The 23,980-nt window shown below is 39.6% G+C and overlaps 1 protein-coding gene across 7 annotated transcripts in view; it reads left to right on the top strand.

The window, feature by feature from the left end:
• Positions 1-23,980, top strand: part of COBLL1 (cordon-bleu WH2 repeat protein like 1) — a 93,108-nt gene that overhangs the window by 48,459 nt on the left and 20,669 nt on the right. For 5 of the 7 annotated variants that reach the window (XM_054208866.1, XM_054208861.1, XM_054208868.1 and 2 more), the window contains exons 2-7: positions 2,867-3,046; positions 9,529-9,730; positions 10,666-10,894; positions 12,602-12,640; positions 13,529-13,623; positions 13,752-13,991. In XM_054208866.1, the coding sequence (XP_054064841.1) occupies positions 2,955-3,046; positions 9,529-9,730; positions 10,666-10,894; positions 12,602-12,640; positions 13,529-13,623; positions 13,752-13,991 (897 nt within the window). In that variant the 5' untranslated portion in view covers positions 2,867-2,954. Of the gene's footprint in view, positions 1-951; positions 1,609-2,866; positions 3,047-9,528; positions 9,731-10,665; positions 10,895-12,601; positions 12,641-13,528; positions 13,624-13,751; positions 13,992-23,980 lie in introns of those variants that run through there. The other 2 variants (XM_054208867.1, XM_054208862.1) reach the window with 2 other exon arrangements.

The following is a 23,980-nucleotide window of genomic DNA, read 5'->3' as shown; positions in this document are numbered from 1 at the left end:
AATGAATAAGTGTTTGAAATGATGGTGTAGACTTGGAGTTACTTGGATAATGCTGGCTTTCCTTTTTTATGTTTGAATAAAATGGTGTGTGCAGGATGCCTTTGTGAGAGAAATCACCTGTGTCAGCTTTTTGAAGGCTCCATGGTGCAAAAGAGGAGGGTTGTAGGTTAAAATTACCCCTGCGAGTGCATTTCCACCATCCTATCACTTGCCGCTCTTGCTTTGCACCGGTAGATGTAATCACGGTGACTTGCATTGTTCTTACGGCCCAATACCAGCTGGGAGCGCAGGGCTTCCGCTACCTGTCACAGCCTCTCCTGTGACAAGATAGAGACACAAACTCCAGAAAAGAAAAAGCTGCAAGAACCAATGTAAACCCTTTGGGCTAACAATGAGAGATGAGAGAATTGGTGAAAAATGAAGAAAAAAGAGACGTGGCATCTGAAAACAGAAAATGAAAGTATTGGGATCCCTGTTGTTTAATAGGAGGTTGCCAAAAACTCAGTATAACTTCTGAGAATGGATACTTGGAGATTTTTCCTCCTTTGTGTGGGGTGGGAAATGGAAGCACAACCATCCATGAAGAACATGCGGATGGGTAGGTTACATACCTCTGCAGTGGTGGAAGTGGAGGCTCGGACGACCTTCTTAGGCTGCCTGGCCCCGGGGATGGGGGGGTGTGTTCTTGTTTTTCATAAATACATGGAACTTCACCTGTCTAGCTGCTGCACACAGGTTTGGACGAGAGTATTTTATCAGTTCTAGCTCTCTATAGTGTAAGTTAGGCACTGGGTAGATAAAGCCACATTTTACTGATGTGGACCGTGCATCTATTGCTGTGTGTGATTAAGCGCTCTCTGGTCATAGTAGAGTTCCAGCAATGAAACTGCATTTGTCTGCTTAATGGAAAAGAGGGTTCAGTAGCATTTGCAAACAAATCTTTCTGTGGCGTGTAGTCTTCAAAGATTAAGTTCAGAATTCAGTTGCATTAAATATCATGTAACAATCACTGGAAGTCACTTAAAGATGTAAGAATGCATACAGAAGGGGAAAAGCAGTACTGCTTGACTTGGAGCTTGTGGTTTTTTGGGTATTAATGCCATAGGGTGAGTTTTTAGTTTTTGGGGTTTTTATTTTAATAGTTGTATTGATGGTCAATTGGCTAGTACTTTCTTTTTGGTGGTTATATGAAAGCTAAAAACCACACCAAAAAAAAAAAAAGAATTAGGGGAGGAGTAAAAAGAAGTTTGATTCATACGTTTTGCAATGTTCACGTAACCCAGAAACAACCCGGGCGAGTCCCTGTAGAGACCGAAGTTGAATTTGCAGCTAACGCCACGCTTCTCAAATCGTATGTGCAGTGCACCAAAACTAACTTAAAACATTAACAGAGAGGAGGTATAAATTTTGATGGCGAATCCTCATTCAGTTTGTTGGAGGTCTGCGAGTACTCCGGTTAGCCCGGAGAGGCTGTGAATAGTTAATTTCTTCAGCACGGAGTTCTGAAGTTCAAAACTCTAAGCACTTTCAGCAACAGATCCGTCATGTGAAGTCTCATTACACAGGCGTCTGTTGCGCTGCTGCTTTGGACCTTGTTTGCTCTTCATTGTGAGTGACTTTAAACTTTGTTTTCCCAAGAAAGATGTGTGTTTCTCACTGTTGTATGCTAGATCTTTTGTTTTAATTCTGTGGGACAATTATAGAAGTTAATTTCTTCGGTTTTGTTTTAAGTAAACAAACTTTGGGAGGGTGCCAGAATCTAGGTTGCAAGCACAGTTTTGGAACCTTTGTGCATTATGTTTTAAATGTATTTTAACCTGCTGTGAATGTGGCTCCATTCAAGCTTTTTAAAAGAATGTTTATAAGAAATTAAAAAGTTCTCATGAGGTAATGTGTTTACACAGTGTGTTCTGGTTTTGTTTCTAATGGTGAAGTTCTCAATAATTCTGTCTTTTCCGGTGACTATATTGATGAATTGTGTGAAGTTATTTGACTAAAAGGGGATGCTAGACTATATGTTGTAGGACATGAGTCCTGCCCTCGGAATTTACTGTAACGTAAATATATTAAGAGATGCAGACAGTTTTCTTTTTATACTAGTCTGGATTATTTTTTTTTAAGTGAAATAAGTGAAACTTATTTTGTGATCGCTCTTTGCATTCAAGATTACACTGGTTTTTCCATAAGATGGGAAAGGATGGCGAGAAAATTAAAATAGGAACTTAGCATAGGTGAAGGGAAAACACGAAGGCATAACGTGACTGAAATGTCAAGAAATTACAACCCAGTGGTATTGATTATACTGCTGTTTTGTTACCGTATAGAAGTAAATAAACTAGAGCTGTTTCAATGATTTTGATAATCAAAAGAAAAAATTGGGGAGAAAACGTGTGATTATTCCCTCACCTGTCTCTCCTGTATGTTAAACATACCGTCAGTGCAATTTGGCTTCATACTGTACGGTACAGTATTTCTGTTTATACTAATCCTGTAAATCTCTTTGGAGAACGCAAGCCCAGGGTTCTTTGCGTAATCCAAGGGAGGAAAAAAAATAATTAATTTACTCTTGTAATGTATATTTAAAAACCCTTTTTGTTTTGGGCTTGATGTTTATTGGGCCTTTTTTTTTTCCCCCCAATATGATAGATACTTTAGCCTGCTGTATCTTCTGTCACCACTGATCATATGTTTAAAATGTTCTCTTATCCCTTACTTGCACGTATCGCTTACACAGTCTGAGTGAAAAGAATTAAGTGTAGTTCATTCCTGTTCTGGGACTTCTTAGTTTGCCAGTATGGAATCATATGTATAAATAACATACTTGACTTTTAATTTTTATTTTTTAATTTTTATGTGTTTATTTCAGAAGAAAATCTAAAGCACCACCTCCTCCATCTGCAACAAAACCCATTGCTGTTTCTCCATTTGATGACACAGAATCAGCCAACCTCATCATGGAACAGAAAGAGAATGTAATCGATAAAGACATTGAACTATCAGTGGTTCTGCCAGGAGATGTGATCAAGTATACTACAGTTAACGGGAGGTAAGTTACACAAAATGATGTTTTTGTTTAATTTTCTGTTCTTGCTCTAGTCACTCACTAATATACATGAGTTGTTTAAGCCTGAACGTTTTTGGGTAGGTGTGGAAACGTATAGTTTATACATTTTCCTACTTTTTGGAAAAACTATATTTTGAGATTCAGAAATTCTGTGTGTTACCTGTCAGGAAGTGTAGCCATACCTGTTGTTCATTCTCGTCGCTGCAAATCTCTAGAGAAATACTGCTTTGTATGAGTCACTGAATTTTCCCACATAGTTTTCCTTGTTAGACCTAAAGATGAGTACCTGCATCCTATTTGGGCGCGAAGTCATGTATTCAGCACTTGCTCAGCACTGCTACCTATAGACTACTAGCAGTCCTAAAAAAAAAAAGTGTCATTGCTTCAGGCAAAATCTATAATGCTTCAAAGAAATAGTTTCTAGCTACAGCTTTGGAAAACCTTTTTTTTTTTTTTTTTTTTTTTTTTTTTAAAATTAAATATATTTTGCTTAGGCTGGTTTTAATTTGAAATACATATTTCATATTGCTAATCGGTAGTATAGATAATGCATATAACTCTCAAGTCACCTTCAGTTCTGAAAGACTTAGACATTGACCGGTGCTTTGAAAACATAAATCCTGGGACTTAAAATGTTTTACTAATTATTGTAGCAGGTCTACTAAGGAGGCTTCTGTGTAAGGCCTTGTATGGATCAGAGCAGTTAGGATGCCAGTTTGTTGCTTTCCTAAGCTGAAATGGAGAAACTATTTGTATATTGTACTTTCGGTAGTGTATTGCCAGTGTCTTTGCTACTGAAAGCAAGCAGTATGATTTATTTATTTATTTATTTATACCAGTTAATGTAAATGTGTAGTTACACTTCACTTCTTAATGAAAGCCTTTTGCGGCTTGAGTCTGTTTGCACGCTTTGTCATTTGCTAGAGTTCGTGAGGTTGTTGCTTAGATATGAAATACCAGCTTGTTCACCAGAGCTGCAATGGATGAACTTTTGTGGATTCCTCCTCCCCACCCCCCACTCCATGTGATTTTCAGGATAACTTAAATCTGAGGTAATATTTCTCCGAAGAAATTTTCTGAAATAATTGGTGATGCTATGATGCTTTATGGTGTTCTTGCTAGCGTGTTTACAGCAAGGATTACTGCTGCCTGTAAATATGGTGCCTTTCTCTTTTTTAAAAATTTCTTACAGGCGAGACTCCATGTGTACGCTGTCAGGCGTTTCTCTCTCTTCTTTTCACTGCCGTTGTCCACACTTAGGAGTACCGTGTGCTCTCTGTCTTGCTTTGCTCAGAACGACGTGCCAGAAAGGGATGTTGCATGTATCTTCCTTCACTCAGTCAGATTACATTGTGTGTAATTACTCAGTGTTCAAGACAGGCCTCACAGGCTTATCAGGAAGCGCACACGTTTCCCAATCAGTTTTATTATCCCTTGGTTACTGTTGTTTTTCGATCAATATACTGTATGGGATTGATTTCATAAGTGGCTCTCTTGCAAATAAGAACCTCTATTACCACCTATAGGGCTCACTCAGAGTGAGGGGAGATACAGAACGGGACCTGCAGCCCACTGTGAAACAAACCCTCTTTTCTTCTAGTTTTTTTCTGTCTTCAGTCATATTTTGTGGACAAATAGGCAGGATCTCTCTAGAAATGACATAAACAGATAAACTGCTAATTTGTCTCTTTCCTGTTCATAATCAGAGATGAGCAGCAAAGCTCCTGAGGAGAGAATACCTTTTTAAACCTCATACTAGGAAAAGCAAAACTGTGAGTTTGTACAGCCACGTGCGCAAATGCCACAGTCCAGCAGAAGAAACTTCGCTGCTGTTCTCAGATGAAGTTGGGTTGGTTTGCTCCCTGCTTTGGCACAGTGGATAGCAAGAGCTACGCAGAACAAAGCAAGGTGTTACGTAGATAAATATCCTGAGTGAGTAGGAGGAGGCAGAAAAGGATCAGAATCCAAAAGGGGTTTTAGAGAAAAAGATTACAAGAGAGAATAATTTTTGATCCTTCACTTGTCCTATGGGCAACTAAAACAAAAAACTGAGAGACTGAGGAAAGGAAGAAGGACTGAAATAGCTCATTCCTCATTCTGAAATGGGTGAATTCTTTTATTTAAGCCTAGACACCAATTTGTATTTTGTAGTGGTTGGTGAGCAATGAGCGGTAGGAAGTAAAGGTACGCTGTTCAGAGGAAGGAATGGGTAAAGAGCTTCACCCCCGCCATTGGAATGTTTTTCATAGCGAAGTTTCTGAATCTTATCTATTGATTCTAAATACAGCACAGAACTGAGTTTTCTGCAGACACAGAGAAAAAGATAACTTGAAGAACTATTTTATTTAGCAGCCTAATCATTTTAAGTTAGTTGTTCTGTTTTCCCACAAGGAAGAAATGCAGAGTTTGATAAAGTTTTCTCAAAATTGAATAACTAGTTTCAGTTGTATGCATCATTCAATGAACTTAAAGATTTCAAAGGCCATTTTGATAGTGACATGCATTTTATTTGGAAGTGGTGTGTCAAACAGAGTTTTGCAGGATATCATGTTCAGGGCTTCAGTTTCACATGCCTTTCAGCGAGCCCTTAGCTTTGCTGAATATGTTTTCTTAAGAGTCCTTTGTGAGTTCCCATTTGATCCGTTCTTGAGTATTTTCAGTCATTAGGGTATTCTTAATCAACTATTGGTTTAGCTAGTGAATAACATGTTTTGTGGTCTTTGTGGCCCTACTTTTCAAAACCTATTGTACTTACATCTGTTAGTAAGAAATTCTGGGGTCTTTGGTGGCTTTTTTTGTTGTTCTCCAGGAAAACAAATGACTTTTTCTCTTTAGAGAATAGGATTAGTAAATATTTTTGCAAGGAAGGCCATGAAGCCATAGGCTTAAGTAATCAGAGATCTACAGAAAGCCAAACTGTTTTGTTGTTGTTGTTGTTTTTTTGTTTGTTTGGGTTTTGTTTTTTTTTAATTCCATCCCTACCTAGGAATACTTCTGGTGGTTACTGACAGAGTTTTGTTTGTTCAGTGATGCTTACTGAGTCTCATGATGGGAAGACCTTGTTCCTGAAGTTTGATCATGTAAGAATCTCAACTTTTTTTTTTTTTTTTTTTTTTTTAAATAGCAAGTTTCTAGCCCTTATTTTTGGAGAGGAGTGTAGAAATTCACGTTATTTTTTTTTCCTTTAAACACTTGATCCAGTATTTAAAGTGGCACCTTTCACTGTTGGTTACACACATAATATGGTTTCATACGTTCTAGGTGAAGGTTCATCATTTAACTAACAGTTACGTCATGTCATGAGAGTGTGCTTTTAGCCACTTTTTGTTGTTATTTAGTCAGGCAGGAATAACCACAGGAAAATAGATGAGAGATGAAGGGATGCAGGAATATGTAAGTAAACTTATGATCAGAGATTTTCAGAAATCCAAGCAATGTAGTGAAGTTAAAAGAGTTGCAAATAAAGGTTTTACTGAAATTGGATAAAGGAGAACAAGCAAATGATGTACTCTGAGACAGCTGATGGCCACTTCTTGGACTTTTACTAAATATTAATTATGGAAGCTGTTAAATTTACTGTGATATATGTGTTTCTCTACCTGCAATTCTTGGAGGCTTCAGCAAAAAATAGTTTTGCAAGTTTTGGAGGATGTGATTACAAAAAAAGATTACTTTTTGTATTACTGTAGAAATACATGTCTAAAGAAGTTGTTGAAGGTGTCTTGGCCTCCAGTGGAGGGGGGAGACTTAGTCTAGCATCTTCCAGTCAAGCAGGTCATTTCTGGAAGTACCAATGGAAAGCAAATTTGCACTGAAACGCTGTTTTCATGTACTAATTTGCATGTACCTGTCTGTTGTATTTGAGCAGCTATGTTTCTCACTTATCATTCTGTCACTTCTTGTGACTGTGGTTAACGTGAGGGCTTGCCCCTGTCACCGTGGTGCATTTCCATAGGATGGCTTTCTGCGATCTTTGCTTGTGAATTCTCGTCCTGGTCATCTTTGGTGTTCTCACCCTTCTCCAATAACTGAAGGCCAGAGGAAGGGCAGCTTTTAAAGCCAGTCAGTGTATAAAAATGCACCAGAAAAAAAGTAATGTGTAACTTATTGGATAGACTGATAACCAGAAAGGTCACTACAGAAGTAGTATCTGCTGTTTCCTCTGGCTCCCTCCCCTGCCTCCAGTGAAATGGGGGAATGACATGATTTGTGTTTGCAGCTCTTTTCTTATTAGGGGGGGATGGATGGACTTGTTCTATTATGGGTTGGAAGTACAAGAAACATAGTAGTTCCTTCCTTCTTCTAATCAGAGCAGGTTGTGATATATATGAGGGAAGAATTGAAATAAGCTCTCTGGTTTAGCTATGTGAAAAGGAAGGCGTAGTTATTTTTCTGCAGTGCTTGGTGCATTTCTCATGGTATTCCTCAGGCTGACATACATCATCTAGATAAAGGCACAGGAGTATATTACGTTCTTCCATACCTCTTTAGACTTATCTGGTAGCTGCTTTTCGACACCTTGGAGCATCATTTGTGTATGTTTTTTGGTTTTACTGTTCCTCATGCCTTTGTCTCTTGAGGCAAGTATTCTGACACTTAAGCAGACAGAAACTTTCCTCTGGCGGAGCCGGGGGAGGGGGAAAGCAACAAGTCTGCAGTAAATATACCTGTCAGCCTTCAAACTGTTTCCGTCTTCTGGAAGTGCAGCATGTGCACCAGGGAGTCCAGCCCTGCTTCTAGAAATCAGTAGACGATTTGCTTAAGGAACGCTTGTTCTCCAAGACCAAGCGAAAACAGGAATGATATTCTAGGGTTAATTAAAGGGGGTGAAAAACAGTGTCCACGGTAATTTCTTAACACTGAGTCTTTTTACGGAACCATATCATAAGAAAAAATTTAACTTCCTACTTAACTGTATTCACAATCTTTATATTATCTAGAATTCTGCCTTGCTTGATGGCTCTTTGTAGAAGCTATCTATTTTCACATTTGGCTATGCTACCAGAATACTTCTGTCTGTTATGAGATTACATCTAGAATTTAAGATTTCCGATAAAGTTATACCAGTCAAACCCTATACTAATGTTCTCTTAGGCACTGCATTGTTTTTTTTTCAATGTAGCATTTGATTGCTTCACAGACTTTTAAATTATTTTCATAATACCCTTGTTGGACAGAGCAGGTGATAGATTTCCCTGTTTTGTAATTGTAACAGAGAGATGCAGACGGCGTCAAAATGAAATGCTCCTTGCAGATGATTACCCAACTCTAAAAATTATTGAGGAATGACCAGTTCCAGTGACCTGATAGGACTGTAACCTTGTTTGGTGTATGTAACATGCCAAGTTAGGATACTCTCCTCACCTTTGGTCTATTTAAACTTCTATGACACTTCTGTTTAAAGTACAGTTTTAATAAATTTATTCCAGTAGCAACTGGGAACGTTCACCCTATCTTACTACGTTATTTTACGTGTTCTTCATTGAGCACTGAGAGAATAAGGACATAGAGTTAGTGACTACATATGAAAAATTCGGTTTGTCATACTTCAGTGTGGAAGGGACATCTGTTGCATCACACAGAGCTTCTCAAGAAATTGCATTCAACTAATGTGCTGTCATTTAGCTTCTTTTCCTCTGTCTCTGTTAAACACCTGGCTCTTATTTTGGCATCCCTAATGCAAGAATGGAATGAAACTTCCTAATGGAAGGAAACTATTCTTAATGAACGGCAGGGTATTTATCACCACTGCTATAGTTCTCATCAAATGTCAAATGAATTGGCTAATCCACATCTCCTTGCTGACCTCAGGAAAAACATCACTTCATGCAAGCAAAAATTTCCCCCTTTGCTCAAGCGCTTGGCCTACCCTACTTTTGTGCAAGCTGGTTTTATTTTTTTTAGTGGTGATTTTTTGGGTTTGGTGCTTTTTTTTTTTTTTTTTCTTTCCTAAATGTCGAAGAGATTTAAAGTTGGTACCTGGCTGAGGAGAAATAACTGGACTCCAGACGATCCGATGTGAATCAACAGAAGCCGTTTATTAAGCACAGATCATCATCTTTTATACCCTGTGTTGTAGCCGTACACGCGACTCGCTTATTTCTGATTAGCTCGTTACACTGTCCACGCGCTGTCCATGCAGTTCATTCACACATCAGATTGGTTACAAGAATTCGCATAGTAAATTGCTTAGTCATTAGCACAACATGTTTTCTACCTTCTCAGTTCCCGTTTTTCCCATGTACTAATTCCATCTTCTACCACCTGTTTTGCTCTTAATCTAATCTCTCATAGTAGGGAGGCTGGCTCACATGGCCATTTTCTCTCAGACACATTCCTACACTCGGCAGTAATTATTTAGTCATGGAAGGAAAAGGATGACTTGGGTTAAATGTTTAGCATCACGTTTTGTTATAGCCTGCTTAATTGTCATCTGTTGTGACAGTTCCATTTGTCTTTTACAGGAAGCCCATGATGGACTTACTGATCTTTCTCTGTGCACAGTATCATTTAAATCCATCAAGTTATACCATAGAGCTGGTATCAGCAGAAAATAGCCAGATTAAATTCAAACCCAACACGCCAGTGGGAATGCTTGAAGTGGAAAAGGTGTTTGTAAAGCCAAAACAAATGGATAAGAAGAAACCTGCTCCAGTTATACCAGAGGTGAGAACTAAAATTAAAGTGTATTGAGAAATTAGAGTCCCTCTTGGATTCAACAAGTTGAGTTTGTAGCGCAGCCTCTTGTGTCAGCTTCTCCTGTTGTCTCACCCTCTCACCATGCACCCCTGTGAAATGCTTGGCTCCATGTTATTGATAAACTCCTGTTAGGTAAAATATGTCTCAGTTTGCTACAGCAAACATCTTTGCTACCAAAAGAAGGAAAAATTACAATATTATTTGAAATCCCACGCCTTACTGTCCTTTTGACAAATTCTGCAGATGAAGTGTGGCTGAATACGGCCTTCCATGAACTGAAAATCAACAACTTGTACCATCTGTCATGCTGTGATATATATGCCCTTCTGATTGTATGTTCATTTTCCTTTAATACATGCTGTACTTTTTTGTTGTTACTCGGCTTTTTTCATATACCCTTAAGAAGGGTAAGAAGTACTAAAGCAACTTCTGGGTGTTGCCTAAATCTCTCCTTACGCCTTTGTCTTTCTGCTCTATAGGAGAACGCTGTTTTTTAATTTACCTGAAGCGCTTACACAGGGCCAGGGGAGCTCTTCTGCTGCCCTTTCACCTTCATCCTACACACGTGTGCGCGCACGCACACACACACACGCTCACTCAGTTGTGGCTCATTGACTTCTACAGCTACTTGACGTAACCTAGTAGGGCATCTCTCTCCCGGCGTGTACCCTGCTGGACTGGCAAATGACAAATGCTAAAGGAGCAGACAGTTTCACGTGTTCTTTTCTTGAGTAGAAAGGAATCACAAAATAGTTCTTAGTTTGTCCTGTAAGGTTACTGAATCTATAACATTGGTGAAGTTGGACAGGAGAGGAATTCTTGTGATTACAGTAAGGCTGCTGTAAAACCACCAGCTGTTTCAGAACTTCTGCTGGTATTTATTGGAACTTTCTTCTCTTTAGCAAACAGTAAGAGTAGTGATAAACTACAAGAAGACACAGAAGACGGTAATAAGAGTTAGTCCACATTCACCCCTTCAAGAACTCATACCAATTATCTGTAGTAAATGTGAGTTCGATCCTTCACACACTCTGCTGTTGAAGAACTACCAGTCTCAAGAACCCCTTGATGTGACAAAATCTCTTAATGACCTTGGACTAAGAGAATTATATGCCATGGATATCAGTCGAGGTAAGATAACTTTTGTAAATTACAGTTATAGCAAAGATAATGACTTATTATTTCAATAACATATATGTTTTGCGGGGGTTTTTTACTTATGAAGAAATTGATTTCTAACAATTACGTATATATTCCATTTGTCTTCCATAAAATTGAAACTGGAACAAGTTTGCCTGCACTTCCGTTTGAGAAGTGCTATATAAATGTTTCATTTTCTAACAAAATGTTAGGTACCAGTGAAGGTGGCTAAGTACAAATCATCAATTAAAAGCAACCCCTTCCTTTCCTTCCCCCAAAATACCAACACTGCTGGATTTCCTTTAGCTCATAGAGAAGACATAGAGTCGTGATGAGCTGAAAAGAACAAACATTAGAGAAATTGTTTTGGTTTAAAAATATTTAAAATTTAAAAAACGTTAGAATATTCTGATGGTGTTTATGTATATTTCTGAGTGCTCTTTGCTAATTTTATAGATTATGAAGGAGTAATAATTCTCTTTTTAATCACGGTCCAACAGGGGCACTCTGAACTAACTTCCTTATATTTGTGCAGGCATTCCTATGCCTGGTTTTAACTTCAGCTGTAAGCCTGTCTTTTTCTTGAAGGGTTTATTGTACTGTGATTAAAAATTCTATACGGTGTAATTTATTCTCTTTCAGACACTTCTCACAGGAAATTTTACCACAATATAGAATGCAGTAATATTGGCTCGTTCCTGTTCTTGACGACTGTTCTATTTCCTTGTTTTTCTTCCTGCTCTAAAACCTGGGGGGGTTGGTTGGTGGGCTTTTTTTGTTGTTGTTGTTTGTTTGTATCTTTTCACCCCTTCTACCTAAATACGGTAACCTTATCGTTTGGTGGTTACAGTTTCAAGAGTTCTCTCAATTATTTCCCAAAGGCCAGTTATCTTGAACAGGAGAATGCCAGATTTGGAAAATATGTCCTTTTGCCATGGAGAAAACAAAACCGAAATATCTTTCCCTTCCTCATTGGAAAATGACGTATTTTTACTTGCCTAAACATGTAACTTGGACTACGTGTGCCCATCGTGCATTGTCTTGTTGGTTGTCTGGCTACTGCTCTCATCTACCGAGTGGCAGAGCTGCCTTTTGCACGGTATGACGTGTGCTTCATTTGAATCAAGAGCCAGACGTCCTTAGGAGAGAATACAAGGGCACACGCGCTTCCCACAAGGCAGTGCTGCGCTAGCCAATTTAGGTATACTTCAGTTCTCTTAACACAAAGTAGTCCAGCATTTCGATTTTGCAGACAACTTCTAAGCTCTGAATTTTTAGCTTTCTTTATGAAAGTAAATGGTGAGGTATACATTTACTTAATAGAATTTAAATTCAAATCTTATTTTATTCAGATTACATTTTAATTGTACATTCGTTTTCCAAGTTTCCAAGCCTGACAATCCAAAACTTACAGAAAAAACTAGTCTATATACTAGTTTTCCTCTTTCTTTCAGAAATATAAATGGACCCTCTCTCCTTATTTATAAAATTTTAGTCTGTGTTGTATGTCTTCAGGCTCAGGTTCTGAAAGGGCTTACAGCATTAGGTAGTAAAGATACACGTCCTTTTACTTCAGGAAAGTATCCAGTTACTTTTTCCTAATGCTGAAGATGCAGCTTGGCTTTCTCTGTTTGTAACTTATAACTGCATTCTTGATTCAGATTCACATTTTCTGTCTTTCTTTTTGTCTTTCTGTAGCCACATCACCAGTTGATTTAAATTTACCGTCTTTGCAAGGTACGATTTACTGAAATAGGCGGTGAAACTGTAGCACTTAGGTGACATTACCATCCGCTCCTATTATAACATCTGCTTAACTGTGACATGAGCAATTATCTCTGTCCTATCGTAAATGCATATTTAAAAAGATAATGCAGCAGTGGATATACCCAGCTATATATAAAGTATTTCTGTATATTTTTACCCTAGATAGATTGATTAAATTTACAGTCGTGTTTATATTGGTAATTGTACCAAGGCCATAGCGGCCTTGCTGATTTCTGTTGCTCATTACGTTTGCTTTCAATGGGATCTCTTTAAGAAAATTAAAGCTAGTAGAAATTAAGAGACAACCTTTAGGTTTACAAGCTGTCTGCCTGAATAAGACAGCATAAGGAGGATAAATTCTGCAAGATACCGGAATGGACTGCCTTTATGATGAGTGCCATGCAGTTGTGCGTGCAGCACCTATCAGGGGTTTCAGTGATCTTTCTCCATAGTCAGACCATGCGCAGGCTTGTGCCTGACTTGTCCCGCTTCACACTTTGCCATGAATTGAAGCAGTTAGGAACTGAGAGCTGGAGAGGCTGATGCCCTTTTTCCCTTTTACAGCCTTTGTGATAATGAACCATAACATATAACAAGTGGGATGGGCTGGATTGAGTGCTGGGGGTATTAACAGCAGCTGAAACTCATCTATTCCAAGTTCTGAGAAAGACAGGAAGAACATGGATGGTAGGAAACCTGATCATTTTGCAGTGTTTAGAAAAAGTATTAATATAGGTGATTTACGATGTGTTTTGTATATCCTTCCAGGAGGCTTATGACAGACAGTGAAATAGTAAGAATGCCGGAGAAATAATCTGTGCAATAAATAACATCTAGAATTACTGTTTTCTGTTTTAGACTCTTACCAATCTGAAAACTTAGATGTTCTGAAAGAGAAAGAAAACAAAGGATTTTTCAGCTTTTTTCAACGAAGTAAGAAGAAAAGAGAACAAGTAAGATGTAACTTTGTATAAGCAAAACTTCTAGAAACATGTTCTTATTTAGCAATCAGTACTGTTGGTTGTTTTCCAGAAAGTATAAGTAACTTGGCAGTTTTTTTTTTCTTCCCTCTCACCCCAAGGCTGCCAGTGCCCCAGCAACTCCATTGATGAGCAAGCCAAGGCCAATGTTTATCACGAGATCCAACACCGTTAGCAAGCAGTATGATTCAAACACTCTGCCATCTGAAATGCCGAAGAAACGGAGAGCTCCTTTACCGCCTATGCCAAGTTCTCAGAGTGCTCCCCAGGAACTTGCACAAGGCCAAGGCAGACCAGCATCTCATATTGTGAAATCCAACAGCCTTGATAGGAACGAACAGGTTAGTGACGCTTGCTTCACTTTGGTTAAATCAAGAAGTTCAGGCATAATAATCCTGATAATCCTGTTAATATCTGCTGAGGCTTGAAATAAATGGGAAATAAAAGTGCTTTTAAAAAAATTATTTTGAAAATAACTACAGAAATTGAAAGATGTGCTCCTTTTAAACTTTATATCCTGTATCCAAAGTAGCTGCTGTATTTTGAAAAGGCAAAATCAACCTCTCATATATGTTGGTATTCTGAGCGCCTTTTTGTTCTTTTCAGTCGTTTACATATTTAAATGTGAGAACATTGTCTCACTTTATCATATCTAGGAATTGATATTTTGATCTTTGCAGTAATTTTTAATGTTTTCATTACATGTGATAGAGTAGTTTGTTCTTTACATTACAATACTAGAAAAAGGTGGAAATCTTGGGAAGTCTTAACCTTCTTGTGCTCCCAGCAAGTTGAAGTAAGGTTTTATTTCAATCAAATAGGGATGTATTTAATTGAAGCTATGAGATGTGGGCTACATATGTAAGTAACCTATATATCCCATGCAGTGCAGAAAGTCTGCCAACAGAATTTGGGAGAATTGATGCATTAAGTATTATCCTGGTATTGCACATATTATCAATTGTGAATTCCATTTAAAGATCAAGGCTAAAATTGTCATTATATTTTTTTTTTAATTTTATTTCATACTTTGCTTTGAATGCAGTATCTAAACGTGGACTTTAAAAATTAGGTTATTGGCATGCCAGAAAAATAAAATGCAGAACTAAATGAAATACAAGTCTGAGGGATTAATTTTGTGTTAGGCTCAGGGACAAGAAATTTCAAACCATGACTTCCTTTATCTGTACACAATGATTTACTCTTTCATTAATGCACAGAACCACAAGAGAGCACTGTTTAACTGAACTTCTGAATTTGTGTATTGTGTCCTGCTGAAAGGCTTTATCATTTTAAGAAGACAAAGGTTTCTTTCTGTATTTCAATAAAAGGACCTTTGGAGGGGAAAAAATCATGATTTTTTTTTTTACCTCATCATGTTTGTCTTTTAATTGAATTCAAATTTTTTGAAAATAATTTATTAATGTCAATATGCTTTAAATGATTAATACCCTATTATGTCTAACAGTAATGTATGACTGCTGGGCTAGGATCTGTCACTCAACAAAATTGCTTAGATTTATTATTTTGTACTGACATTTCTTATTCATCTAAAGTGATGTGACTGAAGCTGAAGAGCTCATGAAGAAAGGACAGAAGTCCAGATTAAGTTATATTTTTGTCTGTATTTTCTATTTTGTACTACTTTGTGCAATTCCCTCAGAAGCCTTTGGCAGGTGTTTTTTAAGACGACTTCTGTTTCTTTCGGATTTGATTGCACAGTGATTTATCAGATAATAGAGAGCTTGGGACTTAAATGTGGGCATGTATTTGCTCTGTGGTTTGAATTTTATTAATTCATGTAAAATATTTTGTCTTTTTAATATCCACTTTCCAATATATACCATCCGATGAGTGAATTTGGACTGCACAGTACATATTGCTCAACTTGATCAGGGAACTCTTAGGAAGGATCCTATGAGAGACTTCCTTGGAGGATAAAGCTGCTCCTTGGAAGAGTGCTGAGGTGTTTTCAGAGACAGCCTTCCTGCAGCACAAGAGTGGTCCCATTCCCCTAAGTGGGAAAAGGAGTAGGCATAAAAATAAACAGTCCCGTTTAAATGTGCTAATGAGAGAGCTCGAGTGCAAAAATAAGCATGTGAGGGATGGAAAAGGGACAGAGCAATTCCCCAAAAGAGATACGGAGATACTTAGACATGCAGAGATGCAGTTAGGAATGCAAAGAAAGCCTGGAGCTTGAAGCAGCAGATGTCAAGAATAACAAGAAACTTCTATAACATCTGCTTGCCACTAACTTTTGTAAGTTCGTGGCAAGCAGAAATCCAAGGATAAAGGATGAGGTCATCTTCCGTTATTTTAGCAAGGTGTTTGTCACAGTCTGCCTCAACATTTTTTGTTGAAAAGCTAATAAGGTATGGACCAGAGAGACGAACCACAAGGTAGGACAAAAACTGGCTAAACAGCTCAAATGGTGGTGGTGGTTAATGGCTCACAGTCAGGCTGGTTGTCAGGTGGAGTTCCTGAGGAGTTGTAGTATGGCCTATGGCCAATAGGGATGCAGGAGACCTGCATGGTTGAGCAGGGAGCTTCTGAAAAAGCTCAAGTGGAAGAAGGAAGTTTACAGTAAGTGGAAGAATGGACTGACCCCTTGGGAGGATTACAAGAATGCCACCAGAGCGTGCAGGGATGAAAGAAGGAAAGCCAAGGCCGCCTTGGAATTAAACCTGGCAAGGGATGTCAAGCTCAACAGGAAGGGCTTCTACAAGTATATTGGAGGCAAAAGGAAGACCAGAGAAGTTGTGGGCCCACTGTTGAATGAGACAGGAGCCATGGTGAGGGAAGATGTGGAGAAGGTGGAGTTACTGAATGCCTTTTTTGCTTTGGTCTTTACTGCTTGGCCCAGCCCTCAGGAGTCCCAGGCTTTGGGGAAAGTAACAGTGAAAGAAGACTTCCCCTGGGTTGAGGAGGATCGAGTGAGGGATCAGTTAGGTCAATTAGATATTCACGAGTCCATGGGTCCTGATGGGATGCACCTGAGAGTGCTGAGGGAGCTTGTGGAAGTCATTGCTGGGCCACTCTCCATCATCTTTGAAAGGTCCTGGAGAACAGGTGAGGTGCCTGAGGACTGGAGGAAAGCCAGTGTCACTCCAGTCTTCAAAAAAGGCAAGAAGGAGCTGCCGGGGAACTACAGGCCGGTCAGCCTCACCTCCATCCCTGGAAAGATGATGGAACAGCTCATTCTGGGCATCATCTCAAGGTATGTAGAGCTATCAGAAGTACTCAACATGAATTCACCAAGGGGAAATCATGTCTGACTAATCTGATAGCCTTCTATGATGGCATGACAGAATGGATAGATGAGGGAAGGGTCGTAGATGTGGTCTACCTTGACTTAAGCAAGGCGTTCGACACGGTCTCCCACAGCATCTTCATAGGGAAGCTTAGGAAGAGTGGGTTAGATAAATGGACAGTGGGGTGGACAGATAACTGGTTGAAAGACTGAGCTCAGAGGGTAGTGATTAGGGGCACAGAGTCTAGTTGGAGGTCAGTAACAAGTGGTGTTCCCCAGGGGTCAGTACTGGGCCCAGTCCTCTTCAATATATTCATCAATGACATGGATGAAAGGACAGAGTGCACCCTCAGCAAGTTTGCTGATGACACAAAGCTGGGAGGGGTGGCTGACACAGCAGAAGGCTGTGCCGCCATACAGAGAGACCTGGACAGGCTGGAGAGTTGGGCGGAGAGGAACCTTATGAAATTCAACAAGGGCAAGTGTAGGGTGCTGCGCCTGGGGAGGAATAACCCCCTGCACCAGGACAGGTTGGGGGCTGACCTGCTGGAGAGCAGCTCTGTGGAAAGAGACCTGGGAGTCCTGGTGGACAACAGGATGACCATGGGCCTGCAATGTGCCCTTGTGGCCAAGAAGGCCAGTGGCATCCTGGGGTGCATCCAGAAGAGTGTGGCCAGCAGGTCGAGGGAGGTCATCCTCCCCCTCTGCTCTGCCCTGGTGAGGCTGCACCTGGAGTACTGTGTCCAGTTCTGGGCTCCCCGGTTCCAGAAGGACAGGGAACTGCTGGAGAGGGGACAGCAAAGGGCTGCCAAGATGCTGAGGGGACTGGAACACCTCTCTGATGAGGAAAGGCTGAGGGATTTGGGTCTCTTCAGTCTGGAAAAAAGACGGCTGAGGGGGGATCTTATCAACGCTTATAAATACTGAAAGGGGGGGTGTCAGGAGGATGGGGCCAGTCTTTTTTTGGTGGTGCCCAGTGACAGGACAAGGGGTAATGGACACAAACTTGGGCATAGGAAGTTCCATCTAAACATGAGGAGGAACTTCTTTACCCTGAGGGTGGCAGAGCACTGGAACAGGCTGCCCAGAGAGGCGGTGGTGTCTCCATCTCTGGAGACATTCAAACCCTGCCTGGACGTTGCTGTGCAACCTGCTCTGGGTGATCCTGCTCTGGCAGGGGAGTTGGACTAGATGATCTCCAGAGGTCCCTTCCAACCCTGTGGTTCTATGATTCTATGAATACTGTTAAACTGCTTTATGAACAACCTAGATGATGTCATTGAATGCACCCTGAACAAACTCAAAGTTGACACCAAACTGAGTGGAGAGGTAGGTACACCAGAAGAGCCACCACTCAGGGAGACAGTGGCAGGCTGGAACTGCATGAGACTTAAAAAAGATGTGTGTGGGATTAGAATGGACTAATCCCAAGCACCAGTACAGGCTGGGGTCTGGCTATGTGATCCACCTTGAATCCAGTGTATTTGGTACTTTTTAGGCCACTACTATGTCCAGATTTGGTTCCTGCAGTTCAAGATAGAGATTAAAAACAGGCAAGAGTCCAGTGGAGGGCCACCGTGATGTTTAAAGGTTGGAGAACATCAATGTTCTAGTGAAAAGAAGGCTACAATGGGATCTAAATGCATTCTTCTGATACCTAGAAGGTGTTACAGGGAAAGTAGAGGTATACTCTTCACAAGGATGCATGGTGACAGGAAAAGGACCGATAGGCACTAGTTGCTTCGGAGAAAATTCCTTTCACATGCAAGAAGAGAACTAGTCACTGTGAGAACAACTGAACATTGGAATAGGTCACTCAAGAGAAGTGGTAGAAGCTCCCTCGCCGGAAATATTCAAGCTGTGTCTTGACAGGCTTCTGCAATAACCTAATCTAAGACCTAGAGTTCAACAGAAGGCTCGTCCAAATGATCTCCAAACGTCCCTTCCAGCTTCGACTTTTCAGTTTCACATGGCTGAATCAAATCTTGATTTTCAAAACTGTATGCACATAATTAGGAGAACAGAAAAAATACAATAGGGCTTCATCACTAAGAGAACCCAAAAAATACTGGTTTTTTTGATGTGAGATCAAGCGCTGCTTGAGTAATGTTGGCAATGGGAAGATTTGGAACCTTGTTTCTCAGAGCTTCCACTAAAGTCTCTAGAGTAAGCAAAAAGGTATCTCCAGCTATTGAGACTTCTGATTTCACGTAACTGTAAAATAAAGGACGGTTCCCTTTAAAAACATAAGGTGTTAGGCAAGGGACAATGTAAAATAATTTTATTTAAATTTAAATGTCATTTACAGGTTTTGCAACTTTATAAATGAAATTGGGCATTATTCAAATACCTAGTAAGTCTTGATTCCAATAGTTAACATCCTAAATGCAGAATTTGAAATTAAACATGTAGGTATTGTAGAATAAAGTCAGTTTTGATGGTTGCACAGCATTTCATCATCTGTATCATGTGTATTAATGCTTTCTCAGCCCACGATGACCAATTTATACTCGTCTAATCCAAGTTCTCAGTAGTGCGGCAAGTACAATGGTCACACTAGACTACAATTATTTCATTGTAAACAATATAAAAATTTGTTTTCTCATATTCACCACTGTTGAAAATATGTGTCCTGCTGGTAGGATTTAAAGTCTTTTTCGGGTTGCTCACCAGGCTGATGGGTGTGTTTGCTGGGCTGTTTAGTATGTCTGGGAGATTGACTTTTATTGCAGTGTCCTGTTAAATTAATTTAAAAAAAATAGGATATACTTTTTTTTTTCCCCCTTAAGGGTTACTTTTTATCTGCTTTTGCCTTACAAGAAGCATTTCCTTGCAAATCGTGTTGCTTTTAAGAATGCCTAAGTTCTGAAGCCTGCCACTCAGTTTATTTGGCAGATTGGGTACATACTTTATTTCTTCTATGGACCGGGATGACCTTCTGCATGTGCCTTATTATAGACAAATCTCTTTTGTAACATCCACAAGGAAGACAAAGTGAAATGTCAGTTTTGCCTGGATAAACTGTTTGCCTGGTTTTGATAGAAACATGCCAAAGTAGTAACATCAGACAACACTGAAATGAGCCAACTTTAAGGGAACAGTGTTCTCACTGTTGTCTTTCTTCAAATTCACAGTGTATTGTAGTCCAATTTCTCACAGTATGAAAAAGGGTTTTAGTGTTTACCTCCTACAGCTTCTCCACGTCTTTTCCCTTAAAAAAGAAACTGCTTTCTCTTTATATGAGCAGTTACATTCTGGTATGAGGGTTGGAATTTTTCTGCTTCAATTTCAGAGTGATTATAGAATTAGTTTTGGAGATATGCTCCTATTTTTAGGGGAGAAATTAGTACAGTGGATGTAAGGGTAGCTTCTACAAGTTATTATGTAGCATGGTTTGCTCATTCTACATGAGGCTCAGAAGATGACTGGTAAGCTTAAATCGTTAATACTTGTCCAGCAAATGTCTATGTTAAATCAGATTGGAAATGCGCATGTTAGTCTCCAATATTGAAGTCCCTCATTTATTTGGCAGTTCTAATTTTGGGCAAGATGGCTTTTGCCAGAAGTATGTTTAGAACTAGCAAGTTTAAATACACTTGAAAGTAGAGTGGACTCGCAAGAGTTTTTGCAAAGTGCTTTTGTATAATGCAGTACATGTATCTTACGTGTTTTCATAAAAGTGTACGCAATTTTCTAGTAATAACACTTCTTCTAAAGAAAATTTATTTTAAAAGAAAAGCATTTGATTATGTCCAAAATGCCATTGCTGATTTTCTTCCTAACGCTTCATTTATAAAAACTAGACTGCGATATCTTCATTTTATCCCATGGATGTTTGTCTCTGGACACTGTTTTCGGTTATTGTAAAGGAGCATATGTAAACTATGCTTGGGTAGGAACAATTAAGTGGAGATTTTTAGTCAAAACATTTACAGTTTTAAATGATGGATAGAACTTCTCAACTGTAGAAATACTGCTTGCTCTTATTTACGCAACCCGAACTCCTAAAGAAATTGAAACCTCCAGTCTACCCTTTAGAAAAGAAAGGGAAAAAGAAGATGACAGAATGCATGGAGGAAGGGTGGGAAGCGACTAAACCATTAAGTATTTCTGAAAAGCCTATTAGCCCCTGTCATGCAACAACTTCATTAAGATTTCGGGGAGGAATGAGTTCCATGCTTAAGAAGTTACACCCAAGTGCTCAGTTGCCTGAAACTTGGTGGTCAGCCCTTTAAAGAAGTTGGGCAATGATGCAGCGAGTGCTACGAACGTCAGGGAGGTCTTGAATAAAGCCAGCGTTACCTGGGAGAAGACAATGCTCAGGACTACCTGTTTGCTCTTGCTGAAGTTTGCATGAAGATCATTTGATATGATTCTGATACCATTCAGAATTGGCGGTGAACACCGCACGCATCTACTTTTCAGTATACCAAATGCATAACCTTGTCCCCTTATTGTATGTACTTCAGTACTGGCAAGTATGTAGATAAATCATAGGAGAGAACAGTGATATTGGGTGTTGGGACAGAAGAACACCAGCTGAGTTTCTCCGAATATATTCTGTATGTGCTTTCATTCCAGTAGGTCAGAGATACATTACTTCCCCTGTAGTACTTTCACTAAGTTTAAGGATTTTGGGAAGCCTAAGTCGTGTAATAGAAATTGAGTGCATATGAGAGCAAATATGATCCGCCCCCCCCGTTATTCCTTGACCATACATTTGTCTGCGTACTGGTAAAAAGGGAAGAAAGAAATAGTAGCGATACGGCTAGCAATGTGCTTTGATATCCCAGTCGCCTATCTAGCTTCTGTTCAACCTGGTTATCTGTGGAGCAAAAGAGGTAGGTACTGGTGGTATGAAAACGTGTATCTAGTGACCCTTGGTGTGAGGTATGCTTTCCAGCACACTGAAATGCTCCACTACCACTATGTTTTTTCCCAAATTCTTTTTTTTTTTTTTGGGCCTGCCATTCCAGGTGCAAAGTTACTGTGGCTTAATTGCCTTTCCTTCGCTCTTTGAAATGGTGAGAAGGGCCAGGCCCCATGTCTGCCACAGCTTTCAGGGGCAGGAACTTGGGAAGCACTGGCCTCTACACATCTCTGCTTGGGGTGGTGTGGGATTTCGTGCTAAGTTTGTCTGTACACGTTTGAGGCGAAAAAGCTTCATATCCAACCTTGTTCCAGGATGAGGAGGGTGTGCAGTGTGTAAAAGTGGAACTCCTGCATATATTGTGGAAATTGTGACAGAGTTCAGTGGTGTTTCTGCACAGGCACGGTTAATTATTTTAGTGATTCTAACGTGATTATTTTTAATTTAAGCGTAACTGATAAAGCACTGGTTATCACTGGCAGGTGGTATGACACATGAACACCCAGATGTATATTCCAAAACTTTGTCAGAGGCGTCTTAATAACATTATTTTTTTTTCCATCTGTTTAAAGTACTATTTTCACATTACAGCCTTTGTTAGGATTTGAAAGCTCTTAATATTCATATGTTGAATAATTCCTGAGAAAATCTGTTCAACACTTGAACCTTAACTGGAACATTTAGTACTTTCTCGAAATCTCTCTTTGCAAATCGTTTGTTTCTTTGGATGCAAAGGGCAGTAGAAAGGCTTATAAAAATCTTCTAGTAGCATTTGTGCTCTTATGCTGAGAACATTATTTCCCCCCTACACACATACTCTGTCTGTGCAGGAGGGAACTCTGGTGACATCTGTTTCGCTGAGTGAGTGTGCGCAGAACTCTGTGCCAGCCAAGTCAGCTGAGGGAGCCTGTGCGAAGCAGATGAGGGTGCAGACCTCTGAACAGAGAGACAGTGTCTTTGTGCACAACGGAGGGGCTACAGCCTGGAGAGCAGCTACCAAAGAGGAGAAAAATGAAACTGCCCAACAGCAAGGAGGAAAATGATTTAACAATTAAAAAAGCCTCCTCTGGGGAAATAATATTAGATTTGACATCCCCTCCTGCATAAATTCAGATGCTGAATACTATTCATTCTTGGGGGTTTTGGTTTGGTTTTTCTTTTTTATATAAATATTTGAGAACTGTGGATGAGAAACTATAACAGTGTAAAGTGATTTTTGTTATGTGATGTTTTAATCTAGAAACTGACTCGTTTAAAAACTATTCAAGCATGCAAGTATTTTTAATTAGGAGTGGAGTGCTACGTCCCTGTCTTCTTAAAAGAACATTTTGCCTCGTGCTTTGTTTTTTCTCCTTAAAACCCTGAGTCCTGCTTTGCTGTAAAAGGTTTGAGTTGCTTGCTTTGGCATTGAAGCGATAGGTTAAAGTGATAGGTAGAAGAATTGTGTGAACGTTTTGGGCAGTGTTGCTCTTTACAGTGCAGTAAAGTACCGAAGGGATCTGTCACACCCAGCATTGGGGTGGGACAAAGCAGACGACTGAGTGTGCCCAGGGGAGCTCAGAGGATGGTTTTCACCATCCCCGTTCATTCATTCAGGTAGTCTATTGAGAGATAACAGGAGCTGCCAAACACTGCTTCACAAACATCTTGTGCCAGTATCTTTTCTCTTGTGACTAATTTTCTTTATAGTTTTGATTGTGTACAACCAAATACTTTAGCTTTTTGGTCTTTAGTATCCCCCTTACTGTAGGATTTGTATTTGTTCAGTGGTAATTTTCTAAAGGATAAGCATCTTATTTCATGGATATTGACACGATCAAGAATTCTGTTGTCAGTGATGTTTTTGAAAGGATCGTCAGTGAAACAAAATTTGTAGGTGCATTTATGCCACTTCTGTTCCTCGATGTTCTTTGTGAAGTGGGCTGGTTAATTGAAGCACAGAGGAGTTCTCTGAAGATGACCCCACATCCAGTCACTGTGCGGATCCTCCTAGCCAGAAATGGATGTCGCTGCTGCATTTTATTATATTGTCGAGTAGACAAGTGATAGGAATCATAATTACTACAGAAATAGGCAGCTGTGTCTAGTGCCGAAATACACTCCTTTATTGCTGGGATCCTGAGCGTTATCATAATACATGTGGAAATACACGGTTTCTTCTGCATAAGGCAAGCTGCAGTTAAGAGTGGCAGGCAAATTTTCAGCCACTC

This window comes from Rissa tridactyla, chromosome 7 (assembly GCF_028500815.1).
Source record: "Rissa tridactyla isolate bRisTri1 chromosome 7, bRisTri1.patW.cur.20221130, whole genome shotgun sequence".
NCBI classification, from domain to species: Eukaryota; Metazoa; Chordata; class Aves; order Charadriiformes; family Laridae; genus Rissa; species Rissa tridactyla.
The sequence above is the reverse complement of the archived record's forward strand: the minus strand, read 5'-3'. Positions and strand labels throughout refer to the sequence as shown.